This window comes from Phyllobates terribilis, unplaced genomic scaffold (genome assembly GCF_046119375.1).
Source record: "Phyllobates terribilis strain yellow unplaced genomic scaffold, ASM4611937v1 Scaffold_5__5_contigs__length_657084704, whole genome shotgun sequence".
NCBI lineage: Eukaryota > Metazoa > Chordata > Amphibia > Anura > Dendrobatidae > Phyllobates > Phyllobates terribilis.
Window position 1 is genome coordinate 298,428,177 of NW_027362765.1, and position 24,617 is coordinate 298,452,793.

At 44.7% G+C, this 24,617-nt stretch overlaps 1 protein-coding gene across 1 annotated transcript in view; it reads right to left on the reverse strand.

Moving 5' to 3' along the window:
• Positions 1-624: 624 nt before the first annotated feature.
• Positions 625-24,617, reverse strand: part of PGAP4 (post-GPI attachment to proteins GalNAc transferase 4) — a 37,004-nt gene continuing 13,011 nt past the window's right edge. The window contains exon 2 of the mRNA XM_073684385.1: positions 625-3,841. Within this exon, the coding sequence (XP_073540486.1) occupies positions 2,500-3,732 (1,233 nt within the window). The 5' untranslated portion in view covers positions 3,733-3,841 and the 3' untranslated portion in view covers positions 625-2,499. The remainder of the gene's footprint in view (positions 3,842-24,617) is intronic.

The following is a 24,617-nucleotide window of genomic DNA, read 5'->3' on the forward strand; positions in this document are numbered from 1 at the left end:
CCACATCACTGATTGGCAGCTTTCTGCCTATGCACAGTATACACAGAAAGCTGCCAATCAGTGATTAGGTCAGAGTTTTACAGAGCTCATGAATATGGAGGACTACATAGCAGCAGGATTACTAGTCCTCTAGTGATAATGTCCTGTAGATAAAATAGTGATTTTATCACAATTACAGCAAGTGACACATCCCTGGCATCAGGGTCTCTTTATTATGTTGTTCTCTGATCAGGTGGCAAAATCCTGGTATCAGTTTTGTTTTAAATAGATGCAAGTAAAAAGTACAAAAGATCCATTAACAGCAGCCTACTTTTCTCAGACGGGAACACATACGTTTGTTTCTACATTGCACATTGTAAAGCACATGATATTAGAAATATTTACAACAAAAGCGCCCTGAGATTTTATAGAAAAATCACTAATAGTAATCATCTTTGTCACAAGTTTTAAATACTTCTACTAAGATTGTCGTTGAGAAATATATTGGACATACAATGCCTTGAAAAAGTATTTATACCCCGTAAACTTTTCCACATTTTTTTTCACATTACACCCACAAACTTAAATGTATTTTATTGGGATTTAATTTGATATACCAACACAAAGTAGCAAGTATTTTTGAAGTGTAAAGGAAATGTTACATGGTTTTCTAATTATTTTAAAATATTAATCTGAAAATTGTGACGTACCGTTGTATTCAGCCCCCTGTAGACTGATACCAATAAATAAAATCCTGAGTGACCAATCACCTCCAGAAGTCAATAATTAATAAATTGAGTCCATCCGTGTGTAATTTATTGTCAGTATAACTACAGCTGTTTTGTGAAGGTCTCAGAGGTTTGTTTGAAAACATTAGTGATCAAACAGCATCATGAAAACCAAGGTACACACCAGACAGGTCAGGGATAAAGTTGTGGAGAAGAGTAAAGCAGGGTTTGGTTATAAAAAAAAACACAAACTCCAAGGTCTAAATATCTCACAGTGCACTGTTCAAGACATAATAAAGAAATGGAAGGAGTATGGCACAACTTGCTACCTACTAAGACATGGCGGTCAACCTAAACGGACATCCCAAGCAAGGAAAGCACCAATTAGAGAAGCAGCCAAGAGGCTCATTGTCACTCTGGAGGAGTTGCTGAGGTCCACAGCTCAGGTGGGAGAATCTGTCCACAGGACAACTATTAGTCATATACTTCACAAATCTGGCCTTTATGGAAGAGTGGCAAGAAGAAAGATTTTTGAAAGCAGGCCACAAGAAGTCCTGTTTTCAGTTTAGAAAAAGCCATGTAAGGGACTCAGCTTGCATGTGGAAGGTGTTCTGGTCAGATGAGAAAATAAAAACTTTTTGAGCTAAAAGAAAAATGCTATGTGTGGCGGAAAACTAACACTGCACATCACCCTGAAAATACCATCTACACCATCAAACATGGTGTTGGCAACATCATGCTCTGGGGATGATTTTCTTCAGCAGGGATAGGGAAGATGGTCAGAGTTGAAGGGAAGATGGATGGAGCCAAATACAGGGCAATCCTGGAGGAAAACCTGTTAGAGACTGCAAAAGACTTGAGACTGGGGCTTAGGCTCACCTTCGAGCAGGACAACGACCCTAAATATGCTGCTAGAGCTACAATGGAATGGTTTAAGGCAAAGCATATTTATGTGTGTGAATGGCTCAGTCAAAGTCCAGACCTAAATCCTATTGAGAATCTGTGGCGAGACTAGAAAACTGCTGTTCACAGGTGCTCTCCATCCAATCTCACTGAGCTAGAGACAGTTTGCAAAGATGAATGGACAAAATTTCAGCCTCTAGACGTGGAAAGCTGGTAGAGACATACCCCAAAAGACTTGCAGCAGTAATTGCACGGAAAGGTGGTCCTACCAAGTATTGACTCAGGAGTGCTGAATATAATGAAAGTCACAATTTTCAGATTTACATTTTTTTAAATATTTAGTAAACCATGTATCATTTCCTTTACACTTCACAAATACTTGCTACTTTGTGTTGGTATATCACATAAAATCCCAATAAAATACATTTAAGTTTGTAGGTGTAATGTGAAAAAATGTGGAAAAGTTCACACTGATTCTGGATGGCATGTAGTCCGGATATATCTCAAACTAGTGGGTTGCTCTTTACTGACTAATGAAAATAAGTCACATTGCAAGTTATAGGCACAATTTTCTCATCCTCTGAATGTCATGGCATCACTAGCATCCCAATGATATGAAAAAATATAGGACTACTTGTCCCATTTTGGGAGACCATGCACATGTAGAGGTAGCTCACAGTTCTCTCTTAAGAGCACATTTTTGGTATTTAAGTGATTGCTTCCTCAAGAATAGTAGCTTCACTCAACATCTTTTAGTTGTCTTCAGCCAATATTAGGCATAGCTGTCTCGAGACGGTTCTCCATCTCATCAATCATTTTCTTGTAGGGCACCTTAAAATATCCTATCCCCAAGGGTGTACTTTTATCTCTTATTTCACTAAACATGCAATCACAGCAACTTAGGTTCTTCTCCATCATACCATCCTCTGAGAGAAGAAAACATTCCCACATGTTTCACTAGGTTGGGCTCTATTGCCCATGCCCACTCCTTTCTTTTCTTAAGTTCCTTGTAGAGCGCAATATCCTTGGCATAACCCGGTTTACATTGTAATTCCTTCAGATAGTCCAGTGTCCTCCGGGCAGAAGCTTCAGAGAACAGCATGGCTGGAGTGCAGCACTCGGTGGCAGGCACTACGTTGTAAAGAGCTGGGGACACCCTCCGCAGTTCCAAAAGATAATGCCTACCTGCAAGCTCTGCCAACAGCATGGTATAAATAGTCAAGGCCACAAACACACACCAGCTAAACCGTGGTCGGTGAAAAATAATTGTGTACAGCCAAGTCAGAACTAAACCCAAAAGTCCACCTAGACCAATCCATTCCACAATACGCATTGGTTCGGGATTCAGATAGCCCTGCAATCTTTCTGGATGATATAGTTTTGCATAAAGACCTCCTCCTAGAGGTTCTTTGGGAAAACGCACTTGTACCAACTGGAAGAAGGCACTGAAAATATCCGCGAGTGGGACAGCATCATCCTCAACCAGTAACACATACTCTGGAGCGTAGAGCTCCAGTGACTGAGACAGGCAATAAGCATAATCTCGTTTCTCCTGCTCAAAACGGTTGGGTGCCTCAGCAACATGTTCACTCATATAGCGTGCAATCGCTGGCAAAAGCTGGGAAAGGAGACAGGCATCAGTGTGAACACTGGGGTGAGGGTCTACATTGCAAACTAGTAGCTTAAAGCCAGAGCAGTCTGTGCCACAGTCATTTAGCAGATCCAGAAATCCATTTGCAACTTGCAGAAGGTAGTGATATTCAGGCCGGCGTTGGGTTGTAATAATAGTAATGGTAAGGAGTGTGCCAGTGCCTGCATGTGAAGCCTTTATGCTCTCCAGGGGTCTGTGGTTGCAAGGGATCGATAGGTTACTCTGTTCTGTAGATAGAAGCCTATGAAAATGTTTCAGGGCATTAGTCCCATCCTTCAAGTTTTGCTGTAAGAAATCCTGACTCTTTTGTTGGAGATAGAGTTTGCGAGAAAACAAGGGCGAATATAAAAAGCTGCGGAAACAGAAAAATGCTAGAAGTAGAGTACAGATGTAGATGAACGAGAGGTGGAAAAAAGGAGCCCTGATTACAGCAGATAAACGCATGATGTGGGTTGCAGATCCCTCCAACATTCATTAGACCACCTCTCCTTGACGATCATGTCTCAGAATCCATCATCTTCTTCAGGTCATTAATTTCCTCCCCAGCATAATCATCATGAGTTTAAATCTCAAAGCATCACTGTAAAAGAAAAGCAAAAAAAAATAATTAACTTAAAATATATTTTCTCAATAAAAAAATGACATTAACCCTCATAACTATGCATGTAATGTAGTGTAAAGAGTACGAAAATGCTTCCCAAATCTGTCTTCTAGGCCAGAGGTCCCCAACCGCCGGTCCGCGGACCAGGACCGGGCCGTTGGGGTTTTTCAGCCGGTCCGCGGGGAGAGGGGGCCCCTCCAGCCTCCAGCAGGGCCGCCATCAGGGCATGACTGCCCTGACTTCAGTATGGGGCCCGGCCGGTAGGAGCCCCCTCGGAGCCCCCCTCTTGTGCGTCTCTCTCCTCATGGGGCCCCCGGCCGCATGCTAAGCGCCGGGTCCGGGACATCTTAGCGCTGCGCTGCTGTGGCAGCACCTTCATGATTCCCCTGACTTCCGGTCATGTGACGGCGCCGTCACATGGCCGGAAGTCAGGAGAACCTGGTGTCAGCGATTTGGACGAGCGCCAGGATTCTGCAGGGATCGCATGGGGGTAAGTATAACAAGTTTTATTTTTTTTTAAATACAATTAACTAGGAGTGGGGGGAATGGGAGATGCACATGGGGGGAGGGGAGAGATGAGAGATGCACATGGGGGAGGGGAGAGATGAGAGATCCACATGGGGGGGAGGGGAGAGATGAGAGATGCACATGGGGGAGGGGAGAGATGAGAGATCCACATGGGGGGGAGGGGAGAGATGAGAGATGCACATGGGGGAGGGGAGAGATGAGAGATGCACATGGGGGGAGGGGAGAGATGAGAGATGCACATGGGGGGAGGGGAGAGATGAGAGATGCACATGGGAGGGAGGGGAGAGATGAGAGATGCACATGGGAGGGAGGGGAGAGATGAGAGATGCACGGGGGGGTGAGAGATGCACGGGGGGTGGATGAGAGATGCACGGGGGGGGTGAGAGATGCACGGGGGGGATGAGAGATGCACGGGGGGGATGAGAGATGCACGGGGGGGATGAGAGATGCACGGGGGGTGGATGAGAGATGCACGGGGGGTGGATGAGAGATGCACGGGGGGGTGGATGAGAGATGCACGGGGGGGTGGATGAGAGATGCACGGGGGGTGGATGAGAGATGCACGGGGTGGATGAGAGATGCACGGAGGGGATGAGAGATGCACGGGGGGTGGATGAGAGATGCACGGAGGGGGATGAGAGATGCACGGAGGGGGATGAGAGATGCACGGAGGGGGATGAGAGATGCACGGAGGGGGATGAGAGATGCACGGAGGGGGATGAGAGATGCACGGAGGAGGATGAGAGATGCACGGGGGTGAGCTGCACATGGGGGGGTGAGAGATGCACATGGGGGGGTTATGTTTACATAACTTTGTTGCCTTATGAAGGGCGGGGGGGGCCCCCAAAAATTTCTTGCACAGGGGCCCACTACAGTCTGTGTCCGCCCCTGGGATGAAGTAAATGCAGCTGAACAGCAGCTGTCAGGACAGCTGCCCTGTCCTGCTGCAGGGCGTGATGGGGCCTCAGTGATGCGGCTCCTGGCACAGCACATTATGTGGGGCTCCTGGCATAGCTCCTGGCGGGGACCTGGTCTACACTATATGATAAGTATGCACTAAACTCCAAATCCCTCCATTACCCCGCCCCCATATGACCAAAGCCCCGCCCACCCCACCCCCTCCTTGCTGGGCCATGGAAAAATGATCTTGCTTCAAGCCGGTCCCTGGTGCAAAAAAGGTTGGGGACCACTGTTCTAGGCTACCCAGCATGGCTGTGGTCCCCTTTTGGCCGACATCACCATCAGCTTTGCCCGCTCACACTGTATGGGGCGGTACTTCTTTACCAGTGAGACTAATGAACAGGATTCAAACCCAGACATGAGCCCAAATCTGGTTTTCATCTCATGGTCTCCTACTCTCTATATTAACCGCTTCGCGACGCCCTACTGTAGATAAACGTCGGCGCTTGCTGGGCTCTGTGCAGCGCTGACGTTTAAAAACGGTGGGTGGTCCCGCAGCGCTCAGGACCCCCAGGGTCCTGCAAGTGCTGTGGTACCGGTTCAGAGCGACAGCTCTGACATGTGGCATCATGGGGACCTGATTGGATCAGGTCCCCATGATGTTAACCTGTTCCTATCTTCTAGATGCCGCGATCCATAGCGATCGTGGCATTCAAAAGATAGTGACAGCCAGTGGTCGGCGATCGGGACCCCCCACATACCTTAGTAGCGGTGGGGATCCCGGTGCTGTGACCTCTGACATCATCGAGACCTGATTGGCTCAGGTCTCGATGATGTCAGCGTCACACCAGCCAATCAGAGAGATCACTAGGGCAGTTTGTTTTAGCAGTAAACTTTCCCGGGCGATCTGGCTGATAAATACACTGTTTCTCCTCGGATGTCAGTGAGAGAGCAGAGGAGAAACAGTGTGACAAGAGCTGTCAGCCTTGCCACAGTAAAAGTGAAAAAATAAAAATAAAAAAGAAAGTAAGAGTTAAGGTCAGTCAGTCCTGTCAGAGCGGTCAGTCCCGTCAGAGCGGTCAGTCCCGTCAGAGCGGTCAGTCCCGTCAGAGCGGTCAGTCCCGTCCAGTCAGTCCCGTCCAGTCAGTCCCGTCCAGTCAGTCCCGTCCAGTCAGTCCCGTCCAGTCAGTCCCGTCCAGTCAGTCCCGTCCAGTCAGTCCCGTCCAGTCAGTCCCGTCCAGTCAGTCCCGTCCAGTCAGTCCCGTCCAGTCAGTCCCGTCAAAAAGTATAAAAATAAAATGGCCCGTCAGACTTATACCGCAGAAGAGGTGTATGCCCTGCTGTGTTCTGATAGCGATGACAGTGCAATCTCAGATGGAGATGTGGATTTTGAGGGCTTTAGTAGCGGCGACACTGAGAGCTCAGAAATGAGCAGTGATTCTGGTCCATCCTCAAGCCCAAGGACCAGTACAGCAATAGGTGCAAATAGCGCTACTGGAGAAATGTCTCCAAATCAGGGAACACTGCCCAGTACAAGCGCTGTCCCTGCTACTAGTGAATTGGCGCAAGCCAGTGTACAAGGGGCTTTGCCACATGATCTAGCATTTCCCAGATGGGAGGCTTCGGATTCGGCTGCTCCATTCAGCCCTGATTTCAACGCCATTCCTGGTATAAATGTGGAGGTGGAAGATTTTGGACCAATTCATTTTTTTAATTTGTTTTTTACAGACAGCTTGCTAGAGCATATTGTCGTGCAAACAAATTTATATGCGTCCCAATTCATAAGCCAGAATCCCCGATCTTACTATGCTATGGCAAATTTATGGACACCAACTAATGTCCCGGAAATAAAAAATTTTTTAGGACTTACATTTGCCATGGGGCTTGTTAAAAAACCGAGCATTCGATCCTACTGGTCCAACCACCCTGTTCAAGCCACCCCTATGTTTTCAGTTGTTCTTACTAGGACCCGTTATGAAATGCTCATGTGGTTTTGGCATTTTAACGACAATAGTCAATGCCTGCCCAGAAATGCCCCAGAACATGACAAGTTATATAAAATTAGACCCATCATTGAAAATTTGTCAGAAAAATTCTTAAGGCTCTACACCCCAACACAAAATATTTCTATAGATGAGTCCCTTGTAAAATTCAAAGGAAGACTGCACCTCAGTCAATCTATCCCATCTAAAAGGGCAAGGTTTGGAATAAAGCTCTATAAAATGTGCGAAAGTTCAACCGGATACACATCCGCTTTTCGCATATATGAGGGGAAAGATAGCCAACTAAACCCACCAGGATGCCCTACTTATCTGGGGACATCTGGAAAATTGTTTGGGAGCTGTTAAGTCCATTTTTTCAAAAAGGCTACAATCTGTACGTGGACAATTATTACACCAGTATACCCCTATTTAAAAGTCTGGTTGAACACAACATCGGAGCTTGTGGGACCATCCGTAAAAACCGTCAGGGGTTTCCACAACCATTGGTCAACCAAAAGTTTCAAAAGGGGCAGTCAGGGGCTGTACGCAACGGAGAGCTGCTTGCCCTGAAATATAGGGATAAGAGGGATATTTTTGTCCTCAGCTCGATCCACACAGATGCCACAAGGGCCACTGTAGAACTAGGATCCACCACTCCGAAGCAAAAACCTGTGTCAGTCATTGACTACAACAAACACATGGGGGGGGTGGACCTTGCAGACCAGGTTCTACAGCCATACCAGGTATCAAGAAAGTCCTATACCTGGTATAAAAAGTTGGTTATTTATTTGTTTCAGGTGGCCACATACAATTCTTTTGTGTTGTACAAAAAGCAGGAAATTCAGATCCTTTTCTTGACTATCAAGAAAAGGTAATTGAAAATCTTGTTTTTCAAAGTGTTAGCCCCGCTCATCCATTAGAATCTGAGGATGTGAAAAGACTCACTGAGCGACATTTTGTTGCACTTATTCCAGCAACGGAAATGAGAAGGAACCCCCAGAAAAGATGTCGTGTATGTACTAAGAGAGGAATGAGGCGTGATACCCGCTACTATTGCCCACAATGCCCATCATTGCCAGCCTTATGCGTCACTGACTGCTTTAAAATCTTCCAAACAGAACCACGTTTTTAAACTGTAAAAATGTATCCCAATTTGTCATTCAAACATTTGGTTCATTTAGTGAATGACACATTCGAGTCGAGCTCACTTAATTTCCAGGGGTGGGGGTGGGGGGTTCTCCAGAATCTAAACCTTCCATTGCGTGCTTGTTTCTGGAAATCATCCATTGAGTTAAAATGGTCATTAAACCCATAGATGAATTCCCAGAGGGGTGTCATTTCCAAAATGGGGTCACTTCAGGGGGGATTCTTTAGTTCTGGTACTTAGCGCCTCTGAAAAGTGCCAGAACAGCAGAATCCCCCCTGAAGTGACCCCATTTTGGAAATGACACCTCTCTGGGAATTCATCTATGGGTTTAGTGACCATTTACCTATCTACTTATTTTCCCACCACTAGATTAATTTATACAGAGGAGTAGATTGTAAAATTGGGGGTTTCCTCTGTTTAGGCACCTCAGGGGCTCTCCAAATGCAACATGGCGTCCGCTATCGATTCCAGTCAAATTTCCATTCCAAAAGTCAAATGGTGCTCCTTACCTTCCGAGCCATGCCGTGCGCCCAAACAGTGGCTTTGCACCACATATGGGGTATCAGCATGCTCAGGAGAAATTGCACAACACATTTTGGGGTCCATTTTTTCTGGCTGCCCTTGTGAAAATTAAACATTTGAGGCTAAAGTAGCAGTTTTGTGTTAAAAATGTGTTTTTTTATTTTCACACTTCAACATTATAAAATTCTGTGAAGCCCCTGGGGGTTCAATGTGCTCACCACACATCTAGATAAGTTCCTTGAGGGCTCTAGTTTCCAAAATGGGGTCACTTGTTGGGGGGTTTCCTCTGTTTAGGCACCTCAGGGGCTCTCCAAATGCAACATGGCGTCCGCTATCGATTCCAGTCAAATTTCCATTCCAAAAGTCAAATGGTGCTCCTTACCTTCCGAGCCATGCCGTGCGCCCAAACAGTGGCTTTGCACCACATATGGGGTATCAGCATGCTCAGGAGAAATTGCACAACACATTTTGGGGTCCATTTTTTCTGGCTGCCCTTGTGAAAATTAAACATTTGAGGCTAAAGTAGCAGTTTTGTGTTAAAAATGTGTTTTTTTATTTTCACACTTCAACATTATAAAATTCTGTGAAGCCCCTGGGGGTTCAATGTGCTCACCACACATCTAGATAAGTTCCTTGAGGGCTCTAGTTTCCAAAATGGGGTCACTTGTTGGGGGGTTTCCTCTGTTTAGGCACCTCAGGGGCTCTCCAAATGCAACATGGCGTCCGCTATCGATTCCAGTCAAATTTCCATTCCAAAAGTCAAATGGTGCTCCTTACCTTCCGAGCCATGCCGTGCGCCCAAACAGTGGCTTTGCACCACATATGGGGTATCAGCATGCTCAGGAGAAATTTCACAACACATTTTGGGGTCCATTTTTTCTGGCTGTCCTTGTGAAAATTAAAAATTTGAGGTTAAAGTAGCAGTTTTGTGAAAAAAAGTTAAATGTTCAATGTTTTCTTCCACATTCCAAAAATTCCTGTGAAGCACCTGAAGGGTTAATAAACTTCTTGAATGTGGTTTTGAGCACCTTGAGGGGTGCAGTTTTTAGAATGGTGTCACTTTTGGGTATTTTCTGTCATAAAGGCCCCTCAAAGTCACTTCAAATAAGATGTGGTCCCTAAAAAAAAAATGTCAACTTTTAACCCTTATAGCTTCCTAACAAAAAAAAATTTTGGTTCCAAAATTGTGCTGATGTGAAGTAGACATGTGGGAAATGTTATTTATTAACTATTTTGTGTGATATATCGCTCTGATTTAAGGGCATGAAAATTCAAAGCTTGAAAATTGCTAAATTTTCGCCAAATTTCCGATTTTTTCACAAATAAACGCAAGTGATATCGAAGAAATTTTACCACTATCATGAAGTACAATATGTCACGAAAAAACAATCTCAGAATCAGGGGGATCCGTTGAAGCGTTCCAGAGTAATTACCTCATAAAGTGACAGTGGTCAGAATTGTAAAAATTGGCCCGGTCACGAAGGCAAAAACAGGCTCTGGTGCGAAGTGGTTAAAGAGAACCTGTCAGCACGATTGTGTAATGTACAGTTAAGACATGGCTGTAATGCCGCTCTATTACTGATTAATTGATACCTTTGGTGAAGAAATCCACTTTGTGGTTCTTCTTTAATCAGCCTTTGACGTTTTCTGCTAATTACTGTAGATTTTAGTGCACAGGGGCCAGAATGTACAATGGGTCTTCTCTTCTTTCTCTATGATTCCCCAGCGCCTCCGCTTGCCGGTCTGTGAATGACAGGTCACTGCTAAGATTTCAAACAGAGGAGGCAGGTGGAGGGGCCGGGGTATCACAGAGAAATAAGAGAAGACCCAGCGTACAGTCCGCCCCTGTGCACTAAAATCTCATTAGCAGAAAACTTCAAAGGCTGATTACAGAAGAACAACAAAGTGGATTTATTCACTAAAAGGTATCAATGTAATCAGTATTACAGCCATGTCTTGTCTTTATATGACAAAATCGTGCTAACAGGTTCTCATTAAGGGTTATTCCAAAAAATATGAATTTGTCCAACCGGAGGGGCTACCAGTGATCCCATGATCAAGGCTCTAGAACCCCGATATTGGGGCTCAGACTTCAGCGCTCCCTTGAATGGAGTAGATGTGCTCATGCTCGGCCTCCATTCCACTTATTGGTAATGGGTCTGCCAGAGAAAGGAGAAGAGTACAGTGATTGGTTTTTCCAGCATTTCCTTAGTTAATAAATGAAGTGAAGGCAGAGCATTTGCAGAAATGCTTCAATCAAAAAAGGGCTGCAGAGCCCTGTTCTCAGGGTTCTAGAGCCATGATCTTGGGATCACTGGTGGTCCCAGGGGTAGGACCCCAAGCAATGAGAAAATTATTCCCTATTCTCAAGGATAGGGGATAATTCGTTCTTTTGGGAACAACCCTTTAATGAGCTCTGGAGTCTCCTCCAATCTTTACACCAAAAACAAATCTGCATCTAGAGTTTCCCTCCCCTCCTTCAGATTTACTGTTATACTAGTTCAGAAGGTATGATCATCGTGATATCTGAAGACATCGCTGAAGGGAAGTCTAGTATGTCATCTTTTGGAGTCCTAGACATTCCCTGGAGAGGAAAGAGGACACTGAGAGAAATAAGAAAAAAAAAAAAAAAAAAACAGTGGAGGAGAAAACCCGCAATCACAAAGGAGCAAAAGCGAGGTTAAAGTATTGACAGCTAGTGAACCCCAGTTAATAGACAGAAAAAAAGATTATGTGGAGAATTCCTATATCGTAAGGATGCAGAAGACTGCTGAAGACTGAAACTAAGTGCAATGGCACCATGTTAGTGTAATGTGTGACAGCCTCAGGGGTAAAGCCATCAAGCTTCTCCTTTCTTTGGAAGAAAGTAATCTTACCGAACACCAGTCGCCAAGAGTCAAGGGAAACTGGTAACTTCTAGCAGCATGAACTACAGGCGATGCCGTAAAAGAGATTTTTGGTTCAGAGGGAACACACAATAGATCCCCTTTGTGGAAGTCAGGGAGACATACACTGACCAGAAACTTGTTGCAGAAGGTCAACTCCACCGAATGCGAGACATGGAACAGCTCTCCAAAAGCCAGCAATCTTAAGGAGTGGTTGGGAACCATTTATGGAGTACTAGCAACAGGATATCATACAGTAAACATTTCCCGAGAGTCTGTAGCACTAAAAATATATGAGAATGGTATAACATTTGATCTATTAGGCCTCCATGTACAGGTAACCTGGCTCAGATTTTTAAGTTCTACAATAAGGAAAAAGTTATTGGTTGTCTTGAGGTCAGGGGTTTAAAAAACAGAGGCAAGACATGGAACTGATTGAACATAGACTAAAGTGTGATTTACATTGGCTTCACGATAAGTGGTAATGTAGAAGTGTTAAAGCTAAATGAGGGCACATTGAGGAGAAGTGACAAGGAGGGAAGCGCCATCTACCTCATGAGCAAAGTGTAAAGTACTGAGCTTCCCAGAAGTCAGGTGTGTAGTCTTAGAGAAAGGCAGTAAATGGCATTAAGAGGTCTTCTGGATCCTTAAGGGAACTCCTACTCCTAGAGTAATGATGATAACGTTAAGGTTAACATAAATAATAATTCAAGGTGTTGAAAACTACAGAGGAGTTGCTCAGCCCTGTCTATTGGCCACAGGCAAGGGCAGATATCTACAGCGTAGAGACTAATGACCTAAGAGCTATATGCCCATAATTTGGATTGAACGGGAACAAAATAAATAAATAAAAAAATAAAATCAGGAAAGAGGCAGATTTACATCCATTGAGTGATAGTAGGCAACAATCAGGCAGTTTAATCCTGAGACATGATGGGCAATTGAGAGGTCGGTAGGGAAGTGTCATTTTAACTCCATGACTCCATCGAAACCAGGAGAACTAATGTTATCCAGGTCTTTAAAAGACTATGGGTATGTGCACACAAAATCTTTTAGATGCCAGTGTACTAGCATCATTTTTTAAGCAGACAGTGGTTTCCCTGAAGTGTGTCTTCTGATGTCTTTTGCGGCAATGTTTTTTTTTATTATTATTCTATATTTAACATAGTAGCAGCTTCCAAGCAGAAGCAGCCAGAAGAATGGGCTGGTCACTTCTTTTAGCCACTTCAAGAGTTTCAAAGTCTGAATCGGTTAAAGGGAATCTGTCACCACTTTGGAGTTATCAGACCTCTTCTATGGCCATACAGGGTATAGAAAAGTAAATCTATACATACCTGTATGGCCCATAGTAGAGGTTTGATTGCAGAGAAAAGCGCAAGCAATCCCTGCCTATGTGCTTATTATTCCCCCAAATCCCCACCTACATGCTTAATTATCATATCCCCCCCCCCTCCCCTGCACGTCACATGGCCCTGTGACATGCACTGTGCTCCCTGACTTCCTGGGCATGGGCAAAGCACCGCTCACATAGAGCGCGCTTTGCTTCATCCCGGCCCCGTCTGCATGTGCACTGCGCCGCAGGGTTCTACTGCGCAGGCACCGGGAAGGAACAGTGACTCCACGGCGCCTGCGCAATAGAAACCTGCGGCGCAGCGCATGGAGAGACTGGGTCAGGATGAAGCAAAGCGTACTCTATGTGAGTGGCACTTTGCGCATGCGTGGGAAGTCAGGGAGCACAGTGCATGTCACAGGGCCATGTGACGTGCAGGGGAGAGTGGAATATGATAATTAAGCATACAGGCGGGGATATGGGGGAATAATAAGCACATAGGCGGGGATTGCTTGGAGTCCGGGGGACGCCAAGCCTGTACAAAATAGAATTGATTAAAGCGCTTTTCTCTGAAATCAGACCTCTACTATGGGCCATACAGGTATGTATAGATTTACATTTCTATACCCTGTATGCCATAGTAGAGGTCTGACAACTCCAAAGTAGTGACAGATTCCCTTTAAAAGCAGCAACAACGTATGGCACATAACCCAAGCAAGTAGTTTTGTCATTACTGTGCATATGTTCATTATTTTTACCATTTCTTTAGCTCTTTTTTTAGGCGGAATACGCCTGAAAGACGTGCATTTTCCCTTGGTCAATAGATGTGAAGTATTTTATTACTCTATTATAACTTTCATGCATCAGATATGGATTCCAACCCATGGATTTGGTTCATATACTACAGATTTAGCAATAGAACATATGCAGATTTACACTACGGATAAAAAAGTGGATGTCTGGTGGACCAGTGCTGAAGGTGAGTGCCAGGTCCCCGAGGTGCGTTTCAGCACTAATGCCTTCTTCCGGAGACCTGCCACTCACCTCCAGCACTGGTAACTATCTACTTATGTATATTTATTTTCACCTTACCCCTTACTGTGCTGCTACAGTATATGCAAAACCGATTGCTAGAGCCGCCATCTATTGTGTCCTGGGTGATTACCTACTTATTATGTTTACATTGTTTCCTTGGGCTACCTTATTGATGTATACTACGGTCCATATAGTGGTTACCAATATATGAGTTATATATACTTTTTCTGCTGGAGTGTGATGCCATTTTACAATTTTGGCTTAACTGTATGTCCCATATTTTAACAATTATTTTTCAATAAAGATTTACTTCTTTTATACTCTTGGGTTATAATTGCACTTTTTTTCTTATATGATTATCTGATTAATCTGGTGTATTACCACACTTATCAAAGTCCTACTCTTTAAGTACTAATGGGTTAAATTACTTATGATATAGTGACTTTCTATGTGCTTATACAAATTCCATATACCGTATTTGATCTGGAAGCCAGAAAAGGGTAGAATCCACTCAGGACTATGAAGGAATTAATAATACCCTAAGGAGTTTTCCAACTTATTACATTTATGGCACACCCATAGGTGGGACCCGCTGCTATCATGCATTCATAATATTCTGTGAATATGCCATAAATGTAGAATAACATGAGAATACACCATTAAGACGTGGAAAGAAGAGTGACGATAGTGCGGAGTCTTTTTGCTACTAAATGCCTGGAGTCAGAATGTCACTGACAGCTTCTAGCTCCTACTCTCTTGGATGTCCAAGACCGATCCTGCTGATGGTGGGGGAACACTGCCGCCAAAGAACGCTCTGTTATTAATGATCAATGCATATGTGTAAACTCCAAGCAGTGCTTGGTTACGAGGACATGGTTATAACCTAAATGCTGTGGCACTAAAGAGAAGTACCTACTGGTCACCCTTTGGAAGGACATCGTGGACACTAACTGCAGCCACCGTGATAGGGAATCCTAGATCCTGAAAGGATTCGCTCAGACATGATGTCATAGCAGCCATTTGACATTAATCGGTACAGTATATATTGTATTATTTAAACTCCTTATTCCTTTAGTCCTACTAGACTGGCCGAGCAAAAGGGAAAATTGCCTGAAATGTGCAGCAAATCTGGGAGAGATTGAGTACACAGAGGATTTTAAGTTACGCCAACAAACTGTACAGAAATGAACAAAAAGGGAAACTAAGCAGTTCAACATGCTAAAATCCGGTCATTGTGCACCACCTACTGCATACAAATGCATACAGCAGGTAAACGGCCAACCACCAGAATGTATTGTGAGCAAACAATATGCCTGCAAAGAGGAAAATACATTGCACCTTATTAAAAGGAAAAAAAATGCAGCATTTTTGCCAAGACGTAGCATGTCAATTATTTCAGGATTTTTTAAGCACTTTTCACCCCTTCAAATGATATTGGAAAGTTGGATCATTTCTTTATTTTTTCTTTTGTCTTTGATATATTGTAGCAGCGATTTATCCCTTTTCTTTTAAGTCCGATATAATGCATAAGATAGCTATCAATTTTGCAGATCACGTGACCGAAGGTCGATATACTTTGAATTTACAGCTGTGAATAACACAGAAATAATTATACTCAGACAAATATTCAAATTGCATATATGGTTCATATTAGCTGGAGACATAGTATTATGTCTCCCCATTCACAAATTCATAGAGTAAAGTGCAGTGGGTTGTATCCAGGGCTGTGGAGTCAGAGTCAGTGTCCATTTTGATGGAGTCGGAATCGGAGTCGGTATAAAATGGACCGACTCCAACTCCTAAAATATATAATAAATTGGGTACAGTAGTTCAATGCAGCTTGTGGGGAATATTTTTTTCATAAGAATTTGGGAAAGTTATGAAATGTCCTATAAATGTCTGTCCTATTCCTGATCTAAGGGTCTAGACTTTTAGCGGAGATGAATCTGTGCTACAGTAAATTTATCACTTAAACATAAGCCATGTATGAGGGAATCGGAGTCGGTGTCATGAAAATTGAGGAGTCGGAGTTGGAGTCGGAGGTTTGGCTTACCGACTCCACAGCCCTGGTTGTATCATATACTGACCTACATTTGGATACGGAGTATCCAGAAAAACCACTTACAAAAGATAAAATCAAATGTTATTAATATAATATTAAAAATTACATTTTACCATACAAATGTTAAAAAGGAAAGAAAACATCTGCATGGAGGTGGGACAAGATTGTTCAAGTAAAGACAGGTGATGAAACTCCAGGGTAAGACTATAACTTCAAATTAAATCTGCTTCTTATAATACATAGCCATCCATAGAGTATAGTGTAGATTAATCTCAATAGACTTATAGCGGTCAGGCAAAAAATCCCTATGAAGCAAGAGAAGCAAAAGTAGCATCAAGTGATGTCTTGCCCATTTTAGCACCAAATAGAGAGGGCCACCACAAGTACCCCGACGCGCGTTTCGCACTCACTGTTTTCTCAAGGGAAGTGTGTCAACGGTCTACTCCTGTCATGCTTATACTCACATACGGGTTTTCCGAAACCGCCCCGGATTCCAGGTGCATTCGGCTCCGTCACTCATCTCCAGAGCGTGTTGGGAGAAAAGTATCTCACTGACGTCATTGACATATGCCGGTAGTGACAGAGGCCTTTGCCGATGTAGGGATCTCCGGTTTGGTTTGGCAAGCGATAGACGCTACTGCGCATGGGCAGGCGCCATTTTTCTGGAGGAAAAAGAAATTGGCTGCAGCAATATGGCACCGCCAGCCACGCATGCACAGTAGCATCTCTCGGCAATCGAGAGATGCTACTGCGCAAGCGCGGCCGGCAGTGCCATATTGCTGTAGGCAAAGTTCTTTTTCTTCCAACAAAATGGTGCTGCTCGCGCAGTAGCATCTATCGGCAAGCAATAGATGCTACTGCGCAAGTACCATTTTGCTGGAGGAAAAAGAAATTTGTCTCACTATAGACGATCTGTTGATCGTTTGGCAAGGCTCTTAAATTGAACTAAACAACTTAATGGGTGAATTGAATAATAAAGTGTATAACATCAAACTTACCCACAAGTGGAGCAAAAGTGAGATCGATTTTCTAGATATTGATATCAGTTGGTCATATGGGTCTGATCCAGACTGACATTCATCGTAAAGACACCTCAGTAAATTCAGTGCTACACTCTTCATCGGCCCATATGTATTCCACCATTAAGGCCATTCCAATAGGCCAATTTTTGAGGGCCAAGCATACATGCTCTACAGAGACAAGCTTCGAGCATCAGGCCAGGGACCTGAGAGACAGGTTCATAGATAGAGGATATAGCCACAGAGCTATTAAACATGGATACAGTAGAGCCAAGGCGACCCCACTGGAAAGGCTCCTTACCGCTTCCAAAAAGAAAAAGATGGAGATCTCAAGATGAGATTCATCTCCACCCTCAATTGCGAATGGTATGCTATGAAAAACATTTAGAAAAAACTCTGGCCCGTCTTTCTGACGGATGCAATATTAGGAAAGGAGATCTCCGAAATTCCTCTGACAGCGAGATGGAGCAAAAATCTCAAAGACCACCTAGTGAGACCAAAAACTTTTTTGGCAATTGTAAACAAAGATGGGGATGCTTTCCCTGTGGGAGCTGCCCGGCCTGCAATAAGAACAATATTGTGAGAGCCAATTCCTTTGTCTCGTCAGTTGGGACTCAATGTTTTGCAATCACCAACTACATATCCTGTAGCACATCACTCATTATATACTATGCTACGTGTCCATGTAACAAGATATACATTGGACGGACATCCAGAAAGTTACGCATTAGGACCCGGGAGCATGTAATGGACATTATTGCAGCAGGAGAGGTGGACGACCTTTCCATATTAAAACTATACCCAAACACGTCAAACTTAATCGTAACTCAGACCCTCGTGGATTCCAGATAAGAGGAATAGATAGAATCCATTGCGGTGTCAGAGGTGGAGATACAAAAAAGACCTTAGCACGCTCAGGTTCAGATGGATCGTGGATGTGGGAACAATGTTCCCTGATGGACTTAATGAGAAGATTAGCTTCTCCCCATTCTTGTAAGCTCTGCATTTTAGCTGTATATATCTTGTGTGTTTAATTTATTTTCTTGCTTGGATTACAGTAAAGAATTCCTGTCTATTACTCTACATGATGTCTAGAATCTTCCATCTATCCACTTCAGTTGAGGAGTACAGACTACGGAGGCAAAATCAGAAGAATGTCTTCAACATCTGTAAGCACTAGGAATCGATGGGGGAGGACTTTAATTCGGAACACATGAAGAGAGGATGTAGGATGAGATATACCGTAATATAGACTTACTATTATACACCTCCTTCCATGTATCTACTGTAGCATTGATTGATATCCTTGTGCTGGGACAATTTCTGTATGTGTTCCTAGTTCATCCCTCATACATTTCCCCCGTTTTCCTCTCCTTTACTTCATCTTTCCTTCTGTCTTTTTTTGTACACCCATGATGACGTGAGGACTTGATTCAAAATTATTTGGTCATGCTTCTTTGATTGCTGAATACATTAAATAATCATATGAGGTGCTTTCCTAAAATAGGTGCCTATATTTCTAGATATACCGTGCTGATGCCTTTACATCTATATAATTTTATGACTGACACCGGTGAAGTTATAATAATGGTCTCCGTGGGGCATATCCGCACGAGCAATATGACATAGTAAAATGATGGTGGGGATTCCCTTGGGGATCTTTGTAATTATATGTATACTAGATGGTGGCCCGATTCTAACGCATCGGGTATTCTAGAATATGTATGCGGGCGACCAGGCGCAATCAGCAGAGAGTTGTTTAAATTTGCCGCCAAAATCGTTGATTGGTCGCGGACGGAAACCGCGACCAATCAGCAAAACGGTGTTTAAATTTGGCGGCAATATCGGTGATTGGTCGCGGGTGGCGGCCGCGACAAATCAGTGAACAGTGTTAGTGAGGACTGGAGAGCGTGTTTAAATTTGGCGATAAAATCGCTGATTAGTCGCGACCGCGACCAATCAGCAGAGCGGTGTTTAAATTTGGCGCCAATATCGCTGATTGGTCGCGGCCGGCAACCGCGAACAATCAGCAGAGCAGGATTTAAATTTGGCCCCAATAATGCTGATTGCAGCGGGGAGATGAGCTGCGCAACCATCGCCGCGGACCTCCGTCCCGCAGATGAGCCGCTAACGGCCGCCATCTTTTTCTGAAATCCCGCGTTGTTGATTGGCCGCGGCTGGACCAATCAGCGACGCGGGATTTCCTGGACAGACAGACAGACAGACGGGATAAGACGATTATATATATAGATATTCTTTGCACTAGGCACTTTAGGTGGACATGCACTGTATATCAGATGTTATAACACAATACTGTATGAATGTGGTTTCCTCACACCTCTTGAACAGGTATAAGGGATAGATATACTTACCATCTAATATTATTACTCAGTTATGTCCCTTTTCGCGTAAACTCTTTGAACCTTGTATCGGTGCAGCCTCTGACTATCCCTGTTGAGATGCATATGGATGGTTGCTTTCGGTGAACTCTATGAGAGTGACTGAATTACCGTATGCATGGACTTCACCAAAATGGCGCGAATATGCACATGAGCACCAAACTGGAAATCACTGCATCGGCAAAGGCCACTGTCACTACCTGCGCATGTCAATGACGTCAGTGAGGTACTTTTCTCTGGAGATGAGTGCCGGAGCCAAATGCACCTGGGATCCGGGGGCGGTTTCGGCATGCGCTACTACTATTGGCCCCTATAAGATTATGAAGTGAGTATAAGCATGACAGGAGTAGACTGTTAACACACTCTCCTTGAGAAAGCAGTGAGTGCGAAACGCGCGTCGGAGTGCTTGTGGTGGCCCTTGCTATTTGGTGCTAAAATGGGCAAGACATTACTTGATGCTACTTTTGCTTCTCTTGCTTCATAGGTATTTTTTGCCTGACCGCTATAAGTCTATTGAGACTAATCTACACTATACTCTATGAATGGCTATGTATTGTAAGAAGGAGATGTGATTTGATGTTATAGTCTTACCCTGGGGTTTTATCACCTGTTTTTACTTGAGCAATCCACTTTGTCCCACCTCCATGCAAATGTTTTCTTTCCTTTTTAACATTTGTATGGTAAAATGTAATTTTTAATATTATATTAATAACATTTGATTGATTTTATTTTTTGTAAGTGTTTTTTTCTGGATACTCAGTATCCAAATGTAGGTCAATTTTGCAGTTAAGGAAAATTAGCATTATGCTAATAATACCTGAGGTTTTTAAAGTCTCAGGTATGATGGAGGAGAAGGTGTGGAAGTTCAACCTGGATCCTCATAGCAAAGAACTCTCTGAGGATGTTAAAGAATTGTTGCTCTACATAAAGATGGTCTAGGCCAGGGGTCTCAAACACGCGGCCCGCGGGCCGCATGCGGCCCCTGAGGCTGCTTTATGCGGCCCGCAGGCACAGTCCCCTTGACGATCCCGACCTGGTCCAGGAGGAGCCGCCGACAGCAGCGCTGAATTGTCACACACAGACTGTTTCCCAGCACTGCATTTCCAATGCCAGCCGCTGGCCAATCAGAGGCCAGCAGCTGATATCTGCGTGTCGGCGCAGCGAGTATGACGTCATTGCCATATGCAGATGTCAGCTGCTAGCCTCTGATTGGCCGGCGGCTGACATTGAAAATGCTGTGCTGGGAGACAGTCTCTGTGCGGCAATGCAGCGCTGCTATCGGCGGCTCCTCCTGGACCAGGTCGGGATCGTCAAGGGGTCGGACTCTGTGGTGCCTGCGGGCCACATCTGCAGGAAGGCCGCCGAGGGAACGGAGGACAGGTGAGAATCATCTTTTTTTTTTTCTATTTTATGTGTGTGAAGAACAGCACAGGGGGCACAGAGCCACAACATGGGGACCGGGATGGGGCACAGAGCCACAAGAGGGGACCTAGATGGGGCACATAGCCACAGGATGGGGACCTGGATGGGGCACAGAGCCACAAGAGGGGACCTGGATGGGGCACATAGCCACAAGAGGGGACCTGGATGGGGCACATAGCCACAGGATGGGGACCTGGATGGGGCACATAGCCACAGGATGGGGACCTGGATGGGGCACAGAGCCTCAAGATGTGGACCTGGATGGGGCACAGAGCCTCAAGATGTGGACCTGGATGGGGCACAGAGCCACAAGATGGGGACCTGGATGGGGCACATAGCCACAGGATGGGGACCTGGATGGGGCACATAGCCACAGGATGGGGACCTGGATGGGGCACAGAGCCTCAAGATGTGGACCTGGATGGGGCACAGAGCCTCAAGATGTGGACCTGGATGGGGCACATAGCCACAAGATGGGGACCTGGATGGGGGACAGAGCCACAAGATGGGGACCTGGATGGGGCACAGAGCCACAAGATGGGGACCAGAGCCACAACATGGGGACCTGGATGGGGCACATAGCCACAAGATGGGGACCTGGATGGGGCACATAGCCACAAGATGGGGACCTGGATGGGGCACATAGCCACAAGATGGGGACCTGGATGGGGAACATTGCCACAGGATGGGGACCTGGATGGGGCACATAGCTCCAAGATGGGGACCTGGATGAGGCACATTAGTACAAGATGGGTGCCAGGATGGGGAACGTTGCCACAGGGTGGGGACCTGGATGGGGCACATAGCCACAAGATGGGGACCTGGATGGGGCACAGAGCCTCAAGATGTGGACCTGGATGGGGCACATAGCCTCAAGATGTGGACCTGGATGGGGCACATAGCCACAAGATGGGGACCTGGATGGGGCACAGAGCCACAAGATGGGGCACATAGCCACAACATGGGGACCTGGATGGGGCACATAGCCACAAGATGGGGACCTGGATGGGGCACATAGCCACAAGATGGGAACCTGGATGGGGCACATAGCCACAAGATGGGAACCTGGATGGGGCACATAGCCACAAGATGGGGACCTGGATGGGGAACATTGCCACAGGATGGGGACCTGGATGGGGAACATTGCCACAGGATGGGGACCTGGATGAGGCACATTAGTACAAGATGGGCGCCAGGATGGGGAACGTTGCCACAGGATGGGGACCTGGATGGGGCACATAGCCACAGGATGGGGACCTGGATGGGGCACATTAGTACAAGATGGGGACTTGGATGGGGAACATTACTACAAGATGTTTTCCATTATTACTATATGATGCTAATTGTAAGACAATATTACTGTATGTGGCCAATTGGGGGAAATAAAATTGTAAAAAAAAGAAAAAATAAAATAAAGCATGAAAAAATATTGGGCACTAAAAATGCTGTTTTATATGTAAACTAAAGTAAACACAAAAAAGTGCACGTTTATTATCGCCACATCCATAACGACCCAAGCCATAAAAAAATATGGATTACTTGAACAATGTCCTGTGGTATGGTGAGACCAAGATAAACTTATTTGGTTCTGATGGTGTCAAGCGTTTGTGGTGACAACCAGGTGAGGAATACAAAGACAAGTGCGTCTTGCCTACAGAAAAGCATGATGGTGGAAGTGTCAGATGGAAGTCACTTTTGAGATGGGCGGCTGTAGGGCGCTTCATGCGCCAATTAGTGGCTGGGACAACGCCTCCTCCTGATTTGTCGGATCCAAACATCAGGATATTTAATGAGCACCTTCTGTATGATTGTTAACGCCCCTTGGAAAAAGCAATAGGCGAAACGGCGGCGTCGGGGTGCACGTGTGGGCAGATCCTGCTGCAGCAGTAAGTTTGACTTCATTTGACCCTGAGTTTACTTTGTTACATGTTCCCACATGTTCCGGTATCTGTTTCTTATGTGAGATATTTCTTTCTGAGACAGTCTTTTCATACATATCTGTTGCTACGAGTCTCCTTTACTTCGGGTTGAAATTCTATTAACATTAAAAAGAAATCTCTCTTGAAGAGATATATGCTAGACATATGGCAGCAATATACATTGCCTATTAAGGATTGCCTTGTTCTAGTCTCAATTGTCAGTTCTTTTTATGATTGGGACATATGGAGATACTATAGAGGTACAGTTATATGAAAAAGTTTGGGCACCCCTATTAATCTTAAGCTTAATGTTTTCTAAAAATTGGTGTTTTTGCAACAGCTATTTCAGTTTGATATATGTAATAACTGTTGGACACAGTAATGTTTATGCCTTGAAATGAGGTTTATTGTACTAACAGAAAATGTGCAATCTGCATTCAAACAAAATTTGACAGGTGCATAAGTATGGGCGCCTCACCAGAAAGTGACATTAATATTTAGTAGATCCTCATTTTGCAAAAATAACAGCCTCTAGTCACTTCCTGTAGCTTTTAATGAGTTCCTGGATCCTGGATGAAGGTATTTTTGACCATTCCTCTTTACAAAACAATTCCAGTTCAGTTAAGTTTGATGGTCGCCGAGCATGGACAGCCCTCTTCAAATGATCCCACAGATGTTCAATGATATTCAGGTCTGGGGACTGGGATGGCCATTCCAGAACATTGTAATTGTTCCTCTGCATGAATGCCTGAGTAGATTTGGAGCTGTGTTTTGGATCATTGTCTTGCTGAAAGATCTATCCCCTGCGTAACTTCAACTTTATCACTGATTCTTGAACATTATTGTCAAGAATCTGCTGATACTGAGTGGAATCCATGCCTCCCTCAACTTTAACAAGATTCCCGGTGCTGGCATTGGCCACACAGCCCCAAAGCATGATGGAACCTCCACCAAATTTTACTGTGGGTAGCAAGTGTTTTTCTTGGAATGCTGTGTTTTTTTGCCGCCATGCATAACGCCTTTTTGTATGACCAAACAACTCAATCTTGGTTTCATCAGTCCACAGGACCTTCTTCCAAAAATAAATTGGCTTCTCCAAATGTGCTTTTGCATACCTCAGCCGACTCTGTTTGTGTCGTGCTTGCAGAAGCGGCTTCTTTCGCATCACTCTCCCATACAGCTTCTCCTTGTGCAAAGTGCGTTATATAGTTGACAGATGCACAGTGACACCATCTGCAGCAAGTTGATGCTGCAGCTCTCTGGAGGTGGTCTGAGGATTGTCCTTGACTGATCTCACCATTCTTCTTCTCTGCCTTTCTGATGTTTTTCTTGGCCTGCCACTTCTGGCCTTAACAAGAACTGTCCCTGTGTTCTTCCATTTCCTTACTATGCTCCTCACAGTGGAAACTGACAGGTTAAATCTCTGAGACAGCTTTTTGTATCCTTCCCCTGAACAACTATGTTGAATAATCTTTGTTTTCAGATCATTTGACAGTTGTTTCGAGGAGCCCATGATGCCACTCTTCAGAGGAGATTCAAACAGGAGAACAACTTGCAAGTGGCCACTTTAAGTAGCTTTTCTCATGATTGCATACACCTGGCTAT